The sequence below is a fragment of the Lotus japonicus genome, chromosome 5, assembly GCF_012489685.1.
Source record: "Lotus japonicus ecotype B-129 chromosome 5, LjGifu_v1.2".
NCBI lineage: Eukaryota > Viridiplantae > Streptophyta > Magnoliopsida > Fabales > Fabaceae > Lotus > Lotus japonicus.
In genome coordinates, this window is record NC_080045.1 from 48,389,240 (window position 1) to 48,405,783 (window position 16,544).

Consider the following 16,544-nt stretch of genomic DNA (forward strand, 5'->3'; position numbering starts at 1 on the left):
CGTGGTATTGATGACTGGGACAAAATTGAGGGCTGGCACACTTTGGCCTCAATTGAATTAAAAAAAAACTCTTAAGGACCCAATTTGATGCGAAAATTTTTCAGGCCCTGGATTTGATTCCCTTTACAATTACATGGGCCTTCTGATGTATTAAGCCTTGTTTTTTATACAATTTTTCTTCCTTTCAACATTTTTATCCAACTTACTTCTTGAACCAAGCATTCCTTACTTTATAGATACTCATTAGATAATACTACCTTTGTTCCTATATAACTGTCTAGAAAGAGAAGAAATACATATATTAAGAAGTCCAATTAATTTTTTTATTTCATGAAAGTATTATTTGTTTTCTTTTCGCTCTTTATAATACATTTTATTTTTCCTCATTTATTGTTTCTGCAAGGACATTTCTTGGAAAAACATCATTTAATGTTTTCTTGAAACTCTAAGTGGACAAATATATATGAACAAATTTTTTCTTCAGAGCGGGTAGTTAATAAAAAACAGAGAGAGGTAGTATGAAATAAAAAATAACACATTTCAAATGCACATTTTGGTGTTAAAGTTGTTATTTTAATAGAAGGATACATTACATTTGTCATATCAAATGATAACTCAAATGGTAAGTGTAAGAGACCTATTCAATTCCTAAAAAGTGCAATTTATCTTTCAAATGTACAAAAATTCACATGTTAACTTTCCATTGTCATATGATGGAAAGAGGCTTTGCCTTGTTTTCTTTTTTACTTCCAATTTACTATTTACTATCTACTCTTCCTCTTACCTTTACCTCGAGACAAGTGACAAGGACATTTTTTTACTTTATTTTCATTTTATTTTTCTGGAGTATACTTTTTTTTTACACATAAATTCTGAACTGTTTTCCAAGTAGTAAAAAAAAAACAAAAATTCATTTTCCCCTTTAGGTGGCTCAGTATTTTATTTTCCCCTCTTTCACTCTCCACACAATTTCTCTCTACAAAGTCCGTCTTGTTTCTTTCTTTCTTTGCTCCTCAGTCACTGTAGCACTACCACACTCCATAGCTATGGCTTTCAGAGCTAGGGTTGGAGGGGTAAGCTTCCCTCTGCTTTCTCCACCAATTTTTCTTCAATTTATTTTCCTTATTTTCTCTATGCTGTTGTCTGCTTAATTGATTTCATCGAATGTTGTTGTTTTTTCCTCTGTCTCTGTCGGATTTGGCTTGTTCATTGGCTTATTTTGATGTTCTTCACATAACAAATTTTGGGTCTCATTTTTTTTTTCTTAATTTTTGCTTTGTCGGCGCCTCCTATTCTGAGCTACGGTTTTTCTTGTTTAGAATATAATTTCTTGTTTAATCACGAGTTTTTAGTTTGTTCCATGTTGATCTTATTATAGATGTTTTCTCTATCCAACTTTTTTGTCCTTTTATTCATTTTTTGTGTTGTCTTCTGGTATTTCTATGCTTCTTTGATTATGCATTTGAGATGGAACTTGCATGTGTAATGTTTTCGGTACAATGTTGGTAATGGTTGTTATTAGAAGTTGATTACAGAAAATTTGGTAAGAATTGGATGATTCTTCATTAGCCTTTTTGGTGTACCAATAGATCACATGTACATGACTACAATCTACTCAGTTAACTAACTACATCAAAAACAGATAATAGAGCTAACAACTAACTCTAAAACAGAATGTAATTAACCGATAAGTAACAGTATAACTCTCTAATACCCCCCTCAAGATGGGAGATGGAGATTAAGAATTCCCATCTTGCTCATAAGGTGCTGAAACTGAGGCAAGGGATGGGGCTTAGTGAGTAAATCAGGAAATGCTGCACAAGGTTCTTGCTACAAGCCTAAACCAAAACTGAAGCAAGAAGCAGCTGTTAACCAGTTCTCAACCTGCTTTGCCAATTTCTGCAGCACTTAGAAATGAGAAGATCTCCCCTTGGTCTAAGTTTCAATGGGTTCATGCTACAGATGATATTGTGAAAAGGTTAATAAGAAATCAGACTGGATCATATGCTATCAAATGAAAGCTTGTTGGATACTTCATGCCTTACTTATCAAATGAGATGTGAACAGCTTTAGGAGGCTTGTCTTCACACTTAGTCTATTGTATGAGAATTAAGAGATTTCTCTAATGCAAGACAAGTAGGCACATGTTGTCAGCTTTGACATATTTTTCACACACATACTGCATGTGCATCTTTGTCCTCATGCCCCTGAAGTAAGAGTATTCACAAGCCCCAGAAGTATATGATAGTTTCCCCTTTTGAATTGTTGAAGTAATTTTTCCTTCTTGACCTCTTCCTGAGAGAGTTTTCAAAGAAAAGCTATTAGTTTCTTAAAAAAAATCTTTGCTAAGCATGCTGTTGTTCTGATTGCTGGGATTAATTTGGTTTTTAGATGTAATTAATGTTTAGCTTCAATGTAGGGAAATGCCTCTTCTGGAATGGGTGTTGCTGAGCAAAGCGTAAGCACATTCCTGGAACTGCAGAAGAAGAAAATACATCGATATGTTATTTTCAAAATTGATGAGAATAAGAAAGAGGTTGTGGTCGAAAAAACTGGAAGCCCTGCTGAGAGCTATGAAGATTTCACTGCATCCTTGCCTGAGAACGATTGCAGATATGCTGTCTTTGACTTTGACTTTGTGACACCTGAGAACTGCCAAAAGAGCAAAATCTTTTTTATTGCATGGTAGTTACTTAGTTTCTTTTATAATCATAAAGGTTGCATGTTAACTTGTTCTATTTTATTACACAGTTCTTGCTACACACTGCTTTTCATGTGTGTGTCTATGGCATTTACTGTTCCATACTTGCATTTGCATACCCTACACTCAAGTCTTCAAATACAGATATATTATTGTTAATTAAGAAAAGAAGTCTGAGGGCTTAGTAATCACTGTGCTCGTCTGAAGATATATCCGGGGGCAAAGTGGAAAGTGGCTGACCAAATGTAAATTCTAAACAATGATAGAATTATCTTTTACGTCTAGATATGATTCCTGTTATTCACTTGATTAGTATTCTTCTTTGTAATGCCTGTTCTTAATCTTCGTGTCAAGGTCCATCGTGTATGCACCAGAGACTCAATCAAGTGTTTTGAGTCTTTTTTGACAAATCCTTAAATCTAAATTGTTTCATGTATTTGACAGCCAGACTATATCTTGTTTCCAATATTTTTATATCAAATTGAAAGACTTCTATATTTTCTTTTTATCATTTTTTATTTGCTTAACATCTTGTTGTCAAGGATATGGCTGCTCCATGAAAGCTCTCTTTCTAGTTCTCAGTGTGTTTAATTATTTGAATTGTCTAACTTACATTCTATCATTATTTAACTAGATCTTTACCAATCATAGGATTTTCTTGAAAAACATACATCGAAAGAATAGTCCATAGATTTGAATAAATGAACACTTTTCTCTTGACTCTCTTGTTAGAATTACAGAATCTGGGATGAATCTCTTTTCTTGAAGTCATGGATTGGAATGCAGATCTCAGTTAAGCAATTGGTTTCTCTTTGCTTAATATTGAAAAACAAAATAAAAGAATAAACTTAGTATAGAGGCGATGCTTTAAGTCATGGGTTAGAATTAGAGACTGGTTGTTTTGTTACTTACTTTTTAAGGTAGAAGGATTTCTAGTCTCTTGGTTTGAGATCTGTGTTTTTTGAAAAGGACAATATTCCTTTTTTAGTCTATTTGTATGTATGCTTAAAGAAGCTTATGGATGTCCAAGTTTTATTATTAGATAGAATAGAAGAAAATAATACGAGGGTGTATTCCAAGTTAATATTTTCAAATGGAGTATGGAATTGTTTCTGTATGATCAAGCAAAATTGAAATTCAATTAGTAAAATACCTTGTTGAATTGGGAACCACACCAATTAGTTTTTAAGTACATTTCAAAGAAATACTTTAAAGTCTGGGCATAAGTAATAAGAATTTTAGGACAGTGAAGATTTTTCCCAAGTCATACATGTTTTGGACTCTTTGCTTTCGGCTATGGGACCCTGGTGGAATAGTGGTGCATTTTCAGCATTGGCATTCAATTGGATTCAGTCCTTCACCTTGAGGACAAGGTGAATTTTCAGGGGGAGTATTAATAGGTTCAAGCATGTCTACTCTAGAAGAAGGGGTCTACTCTAGAAGAAGGGGTTCTAATGTGAAGTGAATTAGATTGGGGACCTAAGATGTAATTAGTATTAGTTGGTTAAATAAACAGCTGTTGCCAGCTGTAGGTTGTTAGAAACCGTTAGCAGAATTATGTAGTATAAATAGGGGATAGCTTGTTGGTGAAGTCATGCTGGAAATTAGATTCCAGTTCAATTTGCTATTGAGCTTCTAGGTTGTAATCTCTCTATTCTTATCAATAATAATCAGAGGAAATTACCAGTGTTATCAATAATTTTTTTTTTACTTTTCACTTTATACTAACTATTGTATCATGTCTCTGCATATGGTATCTTAAACCATCGCTCATCCATTTCTTTGCTTCTCTGTTGATTATTCTTAGCTGTTGTGATTATTTTGTAAACTGGGTATGGCTGCAAGATGGACAGTCTTGAAAAAAAAAATGCTTGTTTATAGTTTTGAAGTCTGATTCACTAATATTTTCTACTTGCATATGGAGATCTTATCTCTCATGCAGAGGAAATTCACCTTTTATTTACTGTCGTGGCATTAAACCAGAGCAAGTTTCACTGTTATGTAGTTTGGCACATTTCTTTTTGCCTTAGTTTTGCTTGAACTGAATATTTCACAGGTCTCCTTCTGTAGCCCGAATTCGCCCTAAGATGCTTTATGCAACATCGAAAGACAGGTTCAGAAGGGAGCTGCAGGGAATACATTATGAGATTCAGGCAACAGACCCAACGGAGATGGATCTCGAAGTCCTCCGAGACCGTGCAAACTGAGCACCTACACAAGCTGAAAGGGTTATATCTGGGTGACGTAGTTAGGATATCTGAGGCCTCAGGGAATGTGGTTGACTGATACCCTTGAGTTTTAATATGGTCTTTAATCTGTTCTGGCACATTTTACATAAATAGATTAGTTTGAAAGTACATAATCTACACCTTTGAAGGCTGATTAAGGGTTCCTTCCTCAGAAACCTCAGTGCCGGGGAATTTGAGCTCTTTCTTACTACCATGATGCTTCTCAGGTGCAGATTAATATGACCATGGGTATTGAAAATTTGACTTATGTTCTATAAAATTTTAATTCTGTCAATGGAGGCATTTTGTGAATCTGATTTGTTGCCTGTTAGTATTTTTGTTTCTAGTCCAAACCTTAGAACATTGTTTTTCTGAAGCACTAGGATAGGAAGTATTTCTTAAAATTGGTCCTTATAGGGACTAAAATCGATCAGCTTTTGAAACTTTTCAATTATGATTGAAAGAACTAGAAGTGTTGTTTATCAACAACGATTGAAAAGGTCTACTTTTTGCACATAACATGGAGGAAAGCAATGAGGATTCCAATACATTCGTGATGCACTATAAAATCTCAATGTTTTAACTCTCGTTTAAACCCTTTCACTTTCTTTCTTCATCAAGTTTGTCTAGTTTCAATAGTTCTACATAGAATATTATTATATATTCGATTCGATTACATAATACTCACTCTTTTGCTATGTGGGATTCTTGCTTAGTCATCCTAATGCTAATATCTTTACTACTTGTACTCAACTCATGTATCATTCATATTACTAATAAAGACTGAATAAACACACTGGTCCCTTAAATATTTAGGGCTCGGCCTGTTTAGTTTTCAACATTATAAATAGGCAAAAAGGAATTTGAAAGATGAAAAAATGTTAAATTTAGTCATCATAGGGACTAAAATTAATCTTCTTTTAAAACTTTTCAGTAATAGTTGAAAGAACTAAGCAGTATTGTTTAAGCTTAATAGCATTTTTGGTCCCTCACTTATCACGATTTGGCAGTTCGGGTCCCTTATGGAATTTATTAGCCTACAACGTCCCTCACGTTTACGAATTGTTGCAGTTTTGGTTTTCCGTCAACTTTCATCTAATATTTAACGGTTTTTAATTAAAATATCAATTAAAAAACCATAAACCATAAAATTGTTAATCATAAAACATAAAACTGTTCTTCAAGCCTTATTTTTAATTGACTTTTTAATTAAAACCCGTTAAATATTGGATGAAAGTTGATGAAAAATTAAAATTGCAACAGTTAATAAACGTGAGGGACGTTATAGGCTAATAAATTTCTTGAGGGACCAGAACTATCAACTCATGATAAGTTAGAGACCAAAACTGCTATTAAGCCTATTGTTTATCAACAACGATCGAAGTGGTCAACTTTTTGCACATATCATGGAAGAGAGCAGCAAATATCCCTCCACATTCATCTTGCACCCTAGTTAATCTACATGTTCTAATTCCCTTTCAAAACCCTTCTACTTCCTTATTTGGAATTTTTTCCTAAAGATGACAATATTTACGTTGAATTTCACCTCACTCTTTGTGTTGTGAAATCACATGGTTCTAATCAAGTTTTAATCCATGAAATTGTTGGCGATGACGATCTCTATAAAATCCACCACCAACTTTCTTCATAAATTATGTTGTAAGTAAGTGACAGTTTTGTTCCTCCTAAGAAATAAAAAACTTTCTTTATAAAGTTTATCTATATTCAATAGTTATTACAAATTCAATCACATCACATAATACTTACCCTTATATGGTAAGTGGTTTTCTTGCTTAGGTCTTCCGAATGCTAATAATACCTTACGACTTGTACTCAAGTCATGTTTCATTCATATACATTTGTCGCTGAAATATTTAAGGTTAGTCATTTCAGTTTCTCAACCACAGAAATAAGCAAAACAATCCATGAAAGATGAAAAAAAAAATGATGAAAAAAAAATCAATCTAGACCCTATAGGAGGGAATAAAATTGATCACCTTTTCAAACTTGTATGTAATAGTTGACAGAACTATGAGTCTGTTTGGTGGGCATGATAAACAGACAAGATATAATAGTGTAATGATATCCTACTACAATATGTTGTTTGTTGTGACAGCAAGATAGGATAACGCAATTATGTCTTTTATCTTACTATCATGTGTAAAAGTTATCCTAAGGGGAGAGTTGAATCAGAACTTATCCTGCCTGGATAAGATAACAAATTTCTATTCTCCAAAGCCACATGAATCTTATGGACGTTTCAGGCCAAGGTGTAAGAAATTCTGCATGCTTTGTTGTTCTACAGTGAGTTCCGGGTACAAAATGTTATTATTGAGATCGCTCTACACTAGCGGTGGGATGGGTGGGCAGGAAGCAGAATCGCCCTTGGAAATTGCTGCAAGAATTAAACCAGATTGATAGACTTATGCTTGAAGCGAATTGTGCAAGGGTCTTCCATATCTTTAAGGAGGCAAATTCAAACTCACTTAGAAGAGTGTGTTCCCAATACCTCTTTTATATATATATATATATATATATATATATATATATATATATATATATAATTAAAAAAACACTTAAGCATAAATGTTAACTTTCTTTACTTCTATAAAAATGATTATTCATTTTGATTATTAAATTTCCTTTTAATTAATATCAGTCAAACTTATCAATGAAAAGTAACTCAGTTTTAATGAAAGGATTGATAAATAAAAGGCTAAGGCTTAAAAGCATATTTGGTCCCCCACAAATGTGATATGTGCAAACATGGTCCCTACACTTTAAAAATAGCATTTTTAGTCCCCGACGTTACCCTCCGTCATCAATTTTGGTCCCTTTTTCCCTTTTCCGTTAAAAAATAACGTTTTCTGGAAAACCCAGAAAAAAATTCACCATCTTCAAGTATCATCTTCATCATTTTCTCTAGAAAACCCAGGAAAAAAAAATCATCGTCTTTCATTCTAATCTTCATCTACAGTATTCCATACTCATTACAACCAAACCCAAAATAAATAAATAAAACATGATTTTTCAACAATTCCATTGACAACAAATCATCTTCCATCCCAAAAGAAAGAAAATCATCTTTTTTCCTATCCACGAATCCAGTACCACTCATCTCCCATAAAAAAACATTACCACTCACTCCTTGCTTTGTAGCCTTTCATCCTCTCAGATCAGTATAGCTTCCCCTAGATCTGAAAACTTACCCTATATATGAACGCTTCGTCCTCCTCCAATCCCTCAACTCCCAACACCCACACCATCGTAGCAATGATTACCCATCACCGTCTCTGTCAAAATTTCTCGTTCCAAAAGGGGGATTCGGTGACCCATCATCGAGATCTGAATCTTTGCTTGAAGATTTGTTGTGGTGGCTGCAGATTTCGGTTTGGTGGTTGAAAATAGTGAAGAAGAGGAGAAGACGAGGCGATTGGGTTGGTGGGTGGTGGCTAAGGTATTCTTGGGGAAGATGGGGATAGAGCTTCAAAGGTTGAAATTTCTTGATTTGAAGAACCAGAGAAATTGTGAGGAAGTGAGGAGTGAAATAGAAATTGCAAATGATGATGAAGATGTATCGATACCTCCCATGTCTATGCTTAGAACAAAAGATCTGTTTTGGCTTTATCTGGTTACTGGCTTCATGTCTTCCTCTATTTCGTAAGCTACTACTAGTTTCCTCTGTTTCGCAGGCGTTACCCAAAAGATATGTTCCTCTGGTCGTGGTGGTGGCTGAGCGAGGAGTGAGGACGGATATGGTTTGGTTTGTGTGGTTGAAGAATGGAGAGAATGAAGATGAAGGTGGTGACTGAGTTTTCCAGAAAACGTTATCTTTTAACGAAAAAGGGAAACTGGACCAAAATTGTTAACAGAGAGAAACGTCGGGGACTAAGAATGTCATTTTTATAGTTTTGGGACCATGTTTACACATATCGCATTCGTGGGGGACCAAATGTGCTTTTAAGCCTAAATAAAAATTATTAATATATAAATTCACTAGAGTGCATGATGAATGTGCTTTTATTTATGTAAAAAAGTTGGACCTTTCAAATCGTTGTTCATAAAATAAATACGTGTGTTTGGTGGTTAGGATATGATAAGAACATGATGATAGTGATTATTGGGAGACAAGACAAGAGCAGGATGATAGTGATTATTGGGAGACAAGACAAGAACAGAGGCAAAAGGATAGAGCATTGAACATGCCACTACAAGGGGCTACCACAAACTTACACAATTTCATTAATATGTCATGCAGAGATTCTCTAGCTTCATTAATATTCAAACATAAAACATAATTGTTAGCAATATTTTCTGTCCAACACTCTTTATTCAACACTTTCTTATTCATCAGTTGAAACTCAGATCACTATCTGTCTCATATTTTTAGTGGACCTATTTGAATCTTAACCAATGACAGAGTGTTGAATAAACTATTAAAAAAGAAAGTATCACTAGCATTTTGCCAACTTAAATGTTGTATTTGTTGTAATGTTTTTTTAACTAGTCATTAATAATTTTATTTATTGTGTTAATTTTTCACCTCTCTTATGTATTTTTCAGACAAAATTTCCTCTATATTTTAATATTTAAAAATATCTTAATTTTCAAATAATTCGTGTATAAATTTTTTTTATGAATAATCTAAAAAAAGTGATTATTCATTTTGATTATTAAATGACCTTTTAATTAATTTATCAGTCAAATTTTCAAATATAATGTAACTCTGTTTTAATGAAGGATTAGTAAATAAAAATTATTTAGAAATGTAAATTCATTAGAGTGTCTGATGAATATGCTTCTATTTATTTGAAAAAGGTGGACCTTTTAGATCGTTGTTCATAAAAAAATATGTATCTTTGGTGGTTAGTATATGATACGAGCAGGATGATAGTGGTTAGTGGAAGACAACATACACATATGAGAACATAAGCAGAAGGATAGAACATTTAACATGCCACTACTAGGGGCTACCAAAAACTTCCACAATTTCATTAATTTTGTATGCAGAGATTCCCTAACTTCATTAATATTCTAACATGGAACACGATTGTTAGAAATACTTTCTACCCAACACTCTTTGTTCCACACTTTCTAATCATCAGCTGAAATTCAGATAACTGTCAGTCTCATATTTATAATGGACCTACTTAAATCTTAACAATGATAGAGTGTTGAAAAAACTATTTAAAAAGAAAGTATTGCTAGCATTTTTCCAATTAAATGTTGTTTTTGTTAAATATCGTTGTTCTAAATGAATAATCATTTTTTAACAACAAATACAACATTTAAATTGGAAAAGTGCTAGTAATACTTTCTTTATCAATAGATTATTCAACACTCTGTCATTGGTTAAAGTTCAAGTAGGTCAACTAAACATATGAGACTGACAGTCATCTGAATTTCAACTAATGAAAAGAAGTGTAAAATAGAGAGTGTTGGATAGAAAGTATTGCTAATAATCATGTTTCATGTTTGAATACTATTGAAACTAGGAAATCCCTACATACCATATTAATGAAATTGTGGAAGTTTCTGGTAGCCCTTAGTAGTGACATGTTCAATGCTCTATCCTTTTAGCTCCGCTCTTATCTATGTATGTCTTGTCATTCTAATCACTATCATCCTGCTCTTATCATATCATAGCCACCAAACAGGCGTATCTTTTATATGAACAACGATATGAAAAGTCCACATTTCTCACATAAATATAAGCACATTCATCATGCACTCTAATGAATTTACATATCTAAATAATTTTTATTTACTAATCATTTCATTATAACTAAGTTACATTTCATTGATAAGTTTGACTGATGCAATAATAAAAAGGCAATTTAACAATCAAAATGAATTTTTATTTTTTGAGATTATTCATAAAGAAAGTTTAATACACGAATTATTTGAAAATTAAGATATTCTTAAATATCAAAATATAGAGGAAATTTTGTCTGAAAAATAAATAAGAGGGGTGAAAAATTAACACAATAAATAAAATTACTAATGATTAATTAAAAAAACATTACAAATAATACAACATTTAAATTGGAAAACTGCTAGTGATACTATCTTTTTTAATAGTTTATTCAACACTCTATCATTCGTTAAGATTCAAGTAGGTTCACTAAAAATATGAGATAGATAGTGATATGAATTTCAACTGATGAATAAGAAAGTGATGAATAAAGAGTATTTGACAGAAAACACTGCTAACAATCATGTTTCATGTTTGAATATTAATGAAGCTAGGGAGTCCCTGCATACCATATTAATGAAATTGTTGAAGTTTCTAGTAGCCCTTGTTGTGGCATGTTCAATGCTCTATCCTTTTGCCTCTGTTCTCATCTGTGTTTGTCTTGTCTCCCACTAATCACTATCATGCTGCTCTGATCATACCCTAACCACCAAACACACATATTTATTTTATGAACAATGATCTGAAAGGTCAATTTTTTTATATAAATAGAAGCACATGCATCATGCACTCTAACTAGTGAATTTATATATCTGAATAATTTTTATTTATCAATCCTTTCATTAAAACCGAGTTACATTTCATTTTTAAGTTTGACTAATACATTAATTAAAAGGAAATTTAATCATCAAAATGAATAATCACTTTTTTAGAAGTAAAGAATGTTAACATTTGTGCTTAAGTGTTTTTTTAAGAGAATTGATAAATAGATATAAAAGAGGTTTTGGAAACATACTCTCCTAAGTGAGGCTAGTTCAAGGTAACAACAAAATAACAAACAAGAAAAGAAGGAAGGAAAAAGCACAACAATACAACAACAAAAAAACCTGAAAAGGAGGAAACAAAAACACAACAAAACAATGTATGACAACAGAGGCAACACACAACAAAACTGAAGAGAACAACGCCAGCAAAGTCCAACGCATTCCACACCAACACAGCATGCTAATCGCACCATAGCTAGTCGTAGGCAACAACTCAAGCTAGAGGAGGTTGTTTGCTTCCACACCGAAGCCAGAGACAGATGAAACAAGAAGAACTCGTCTCAATGTTCCCCAACATTTGTGCACTCAAAACGAAACGAATTGGAGTCTCTACAACAATGCTCAAAATAAAATAAAAAGTGAATATTTTAATATGTATAAAAAAAACTCTAGGGGAAGAGGTTTTTCTCTATATTTCAACCACTCCTTTACTTTTTCTTATAAAAAACCGTCAAATATCCGTTTCTTTGCAACATATATATTCCTGATCAAAGGCCATAAATCTAATGTTTAACGATCAATTTAACAAGTTGTAACGTAGAAAAGACTTAAGCTGAAAAGATGATATTAAAAGCAAGAAACTGAAAACTTGAATAAATTCAATTGAATGTCATTAATTCCTACATTATTCATAAAAAAAATTGTATACACCAATTATTTGAAAGTTAAGATATTTTTAAATATCAAAATATAATTGATGGTGGATAAGTAACACTCGAGACCAATCACGGAAACTTTATCTTGCTTGAGCTCTACGCTCATAATGAGACCTCAGGTCAGGTGGGGCTACCCGCTAAGTTTAAGTATATCAATAAGCGGAGGAAAATAAACTAACAAGGATTCCCTTAGTAAAGCGAGCGAACTGGAAAGAGCTCACCATGAGAATCGGTCGCTACCGGCGTCTGAATTGTAGTCTGGAGAAACATCCTCAGTAGCGGACCGGACCCAAGTCCCTAGAAAGGGGCGTCAAAGAGGATGGGAGCCATGTTTCACTACAAGAAAGCAGGCATTTAGCGGCCACTTTTTTGCGGCGGTTTATGCAACCGTCGTCGCTCCTATTTAAAACTTGGCAGTTTGCGGCGGTTGGTCTTGTCTGCCGGTAAATGTTTTATGCTAACGACGGTTCCAACCGCCGGTATCTGTTTTTTAAATCCAAAATCCTCAACACGCACGAAGAGAATTGCAGTTCCCTCTATTCCAATCTTTCACCAAGACCCTCATACCTCTCTCTGTGTCGCTCACAAACCGTCTGTTTTCCGTCCTCTCCACCATGGTCCTCTCTACCATGTCGTCTTCTCCATCTTCATCCTCTCTCATCATAACGACACAACCTTCTTCTACAAAACCCTAAATGTTAGGTTAGGTTCACCCCCATCGACCTAAGCCACCATGGCACCTGTGGTTCGAGACCCTCTCCTCACCGTCGACCCATCAGTAGCCACGACGCCATCGAGCTACCAAACTCAGCCACGACAAAACCTACAACCAATTCGAACTCGATTCTCCTCCCTCGGCTAAGCTTCATCTCCGTTTCGTTTCTCGACGCACATCGCCACGCTCTGTCTCGCATCATCTCCATGGTAGGTTTCAGATCTATTCTATGGAAAATTGGTTTCCCATCTTCACTGTTTCGTGTTCATGGTTAGGGTTTCGTGATTCCAATCACAAGATGTTGCAGAACCCTCTTGCGTCATCTCTCTTTGCCCCTTCCAACAACGCCGATTCTGCAAAAAGCTCTTCGCTGACCACGCATTGATTGATTTTCTCCTTCTTTGTTTTTGGGTAATTTCGCTTTTCTCTACATGCCGATTCCTCATTTCTGTTTTGTGATTGAAGTTCTTTTTCATCAATGCGTTGTGAATAATTGTAGGTCTTTTGTGGTTCTGCTTGTGTGTTTGTTTGCGGTGGGGCACTTGATTGTGCTTGTTGGAGTTGAATTTTTCATTATTTGGTTTCGTTGTGGAATTGGTTTCTGTATTTCGATTTTGGAGATCTTGAGTTGGCTGTTGTGTAATTTTAATAGCTGAAATTCAAGGGTGTCTGTATTGGCTCCTCCATTTAGAAGCATTTTGTAGATGTGCATCTAGGGTTCAACCGAACTGGAGTGGTGCAGGGCAAATTTGTTTGATTGGTAGAGTGATATTTGATTAGTTAGTTGTTTGTTGAGTCTTCATTGTGTTAATCCTTGATTGATAAGTGCCCCCAATAGTTTTTCTGCATTGTATCTCTGATGTTATTTTCTATCATTTAGTAGTTTTTGAATTGTTATGTGTGCTTATGTTTTGTTTCTTGGACTGTCTACAGTGGTGGCTGTTCTGGTATGGAAACGTATAATGTTCCTGAAACTAGAAACTCGGATGCTTTCTTGGTAATTCCTTTTATAATGTTTTTGTAACTTCTAGTCCCTTCAACTTTGATGTATCAAGATTCCTTTAATGATTTTTTATATTCTTGTAACTATAATCATTTTGTATGTCTTATCACTAAGGTTGGAATAGGATGATAGTGAATAATGTTGTAACTCTATCATTTTGACTTAGGTTGAAGCTGCTGATATAAACTCGCACTTCCCAAGCTCAAATCTTGAACAAACTGAAGTTGAGTAATTATTATAAATATTTGTATTAAGCTCTTCCTTTAATATAGCTCTGTTTTTGGCAAATAGTAATTTTCACAAGTCTATATAATGTAAATCACTTCTGTACAATTCAAACTCAAGAAATAACATTCATAAATTATTCTTCCAACTTACTCTTTCATGGTCTATTTCCAAATGTGTTGGATGAATATGGTTCTTCTTTGTTTTATAAGTAATATGATTAACTGTTTTTATGCTTCTTATAGACTTAGGTGGATTCCTAGCTAAACATATATAAACACCTAAGCTTTATTATGTATGTGTAAAGAACAATGGAATAATAAGAGTATTTTTTTCTTTGGGCAGAATTGACATGCTGGAGAAAAAGCAGTGAAAACTGGGTTTTCTCTTTCTTTCGAGTTGCTGATTTGCTTAATTTTAAGAGGAAGAGCAGAGGTAAAATGCACAAACTTCATTTCTTGCCAAGGACCCTCATAAGCATTAAGAGGATCCTGGAACTTGCTTTCTCTGTTTGTTAAGAATTTACTCATCTGTTATGCATTTTGCTTTTTCTATCATTAGAGGTTGGCAGGTTGCGTTACTTAGTGTATGGTTGGAACTTGGAATTGATTTCTTTTATACTTAGTGTTCTACTACACAATACTTATGGAAGTATTTTGGTTTGTTTGAATGGAGTTCTTGTGGTATAACTTGTTTGGATCAATTTATTATGTATGCAAAATTAGAAAGCAGGTTGAAAAAATTTGCAATTTTTTTTTTCAATTTTCTGGAGACATGGCGGCGGTTGAAACCGCCGTTAAGTTCACCAAATAAATAGCGGCGGTTAAAATCGCCGGGAAACTCTTAGATTGAATGCGTTTATGTATTGATCTTAGCGGCGGTTACAACCGCCGCAAACTATCTTGGGACGGTTTGCGTGGCGGTTCCGCACAACCGCCGCTAAAGCTCTCGCGACGCTCAACTTAGCGGCGCTTGGCCAACCGCCGGCAGATATATTTAGCGGCGGTTTTAACCGCCGCCGGTCCCACTTTCAACCGCCGCTAACTGCCTGTTTTGTTGTAGTGTTTTGCCCGGACCCTGTCGCACCACGAGGCGCTATCGGCGAGTTGAGTTGTTTGGGAGTGCAACCATAATCGAGCGGCAAATTTCGTCCAAGGCTAAATACTGGCGAGACACTGATAGCGAACAAGTACCGCAAGGGAAAGATGAATAGGACTTTGAAAAGATAGTCAAAGAGTGCTTGAAGTTGTCAGGAGGGAAGCGAATGGGGGCAGACGATGTGTCTCGGTCGGATGTGGAACGGTGCAAGCCGGTCCGCCAATCGACTCGGGACATTGACCGATGCAGATTGTGGTGGTGGCCAAAGCCTAAGAGCATGGAGGCAAGCACGAAAAACAACCCAATCGCAACTCTTACACCCTCATGAACAATAGACCCAACACCACTAAATGTACCACACACCCACAATGCCAAAGAAAGAAAGTATACAGAAGCATCGAGCAGAGTCATGTCTACATCGCTAGGTTTGATGACAACTAAAAATGCACCAACCACAAATCATTAGTTTATGGAGATATCGCTTTGACAATCATTTTCTTCAAAAGAATTCACATTAGAAGAAATCACTTTTACAATCATTTTCATCAAAAAAAAGTTTACTTCAAGAGATATGATTTTCATAATCATTTTCTTTAAAAGAGTTTACTTTAGGAGAAATCGTTTTGACAATCATTTTCTTCAAAAGAGTATCCTTCAGGAGAAATCGTTTTCATCAAAAAAAGTTTACTTCAGGAGAAATCGCGTTCAGCCGAGATCACACGACCCGACGAGACATGCATAACACCGTCTAAGAAGCCACGTAAAGCACCTCGCCGTTACTAGAATAGGAGAATGTTCAACACCTCAATCGGAGGATTACTTTTTCTAACAGAAAAACCGTCAAATATCATTTTCTTTGCAACGGATATATTCATGATCAAAGGCCAAAAATCTAATGTTTAATGACCAATTAAACAAGTTGTAACGTAGAAAAGACTTAAGCTGAGATGATATTAAAAATAAGAAACTGAAAACTTGAGCTCTACGCTCATAATGAGACCTCAGGTCAGGTGGGGCTACCCGCTAAGTTTAAGTATATCAATAAGCGGATGAAAATAAACTAACAAGGATTCCCTTAGTAACGCGAGCGAACTGGGAGGAGCTCACCATGAGAACTGGTCGCTACCGGCGTCTAAATTGTAGTATGAGAAACACCCTCAGTAGCGGACCGGACCCAAGT

General features: G+C 34.8%; 1 protein-coding gene and 1 long non-coding RNA gene across 3 annotated transcripts; both read left to right on the forward strand.

Annotated features, from left to right (window-relative positions):
* Positions 1–918: 918 nt before the first annotated feature.
* On the forward strand, positions 919–5,241 carry LOC130718294 (actin-depolymerizing factor-like). The gene is made up of 3 exons (XM_057568845.1): positions 919–1,073; positions 2,420–2,685; positions 4,758–5,241. The coding sequence occupies exons 1-3, from the start codon at positions 1,047–1,049 to the stop codon at positions 4,906–4,908; spliced, it is 444 nt and encodes a 147-aa protein (XP_057424828.1). The 5' UTR covers positions 919–1,046; the 3' UTR covers positions 4,909–5,241.
* Positions 5,242–12,750: 7,509 nt separating this feature from the next.
* Positions 12,751–15,856, forward strand: LOC130717988 (uncharacterized). 2 transcript variants are annotated; one of them, XR_009012504.1, is made up of 5 exons: positions 12,751–13,247; positions 13,314–13,449; positions 13,972–14,035; positions 14,208–14,701; positions 15,329–15,856. It is a non-coding gene; the product is annotated as an uncharacterized LOC130717988 (long non-coding RNA). The 2 variants fall into 2 exon arrangements; XR_009012505.1 differs by having other exon boundaries at positions 14,612–14,701.
* The last annotated feature ends 688 nt before the right edge of the window (positions 15,857–16,544 follow it).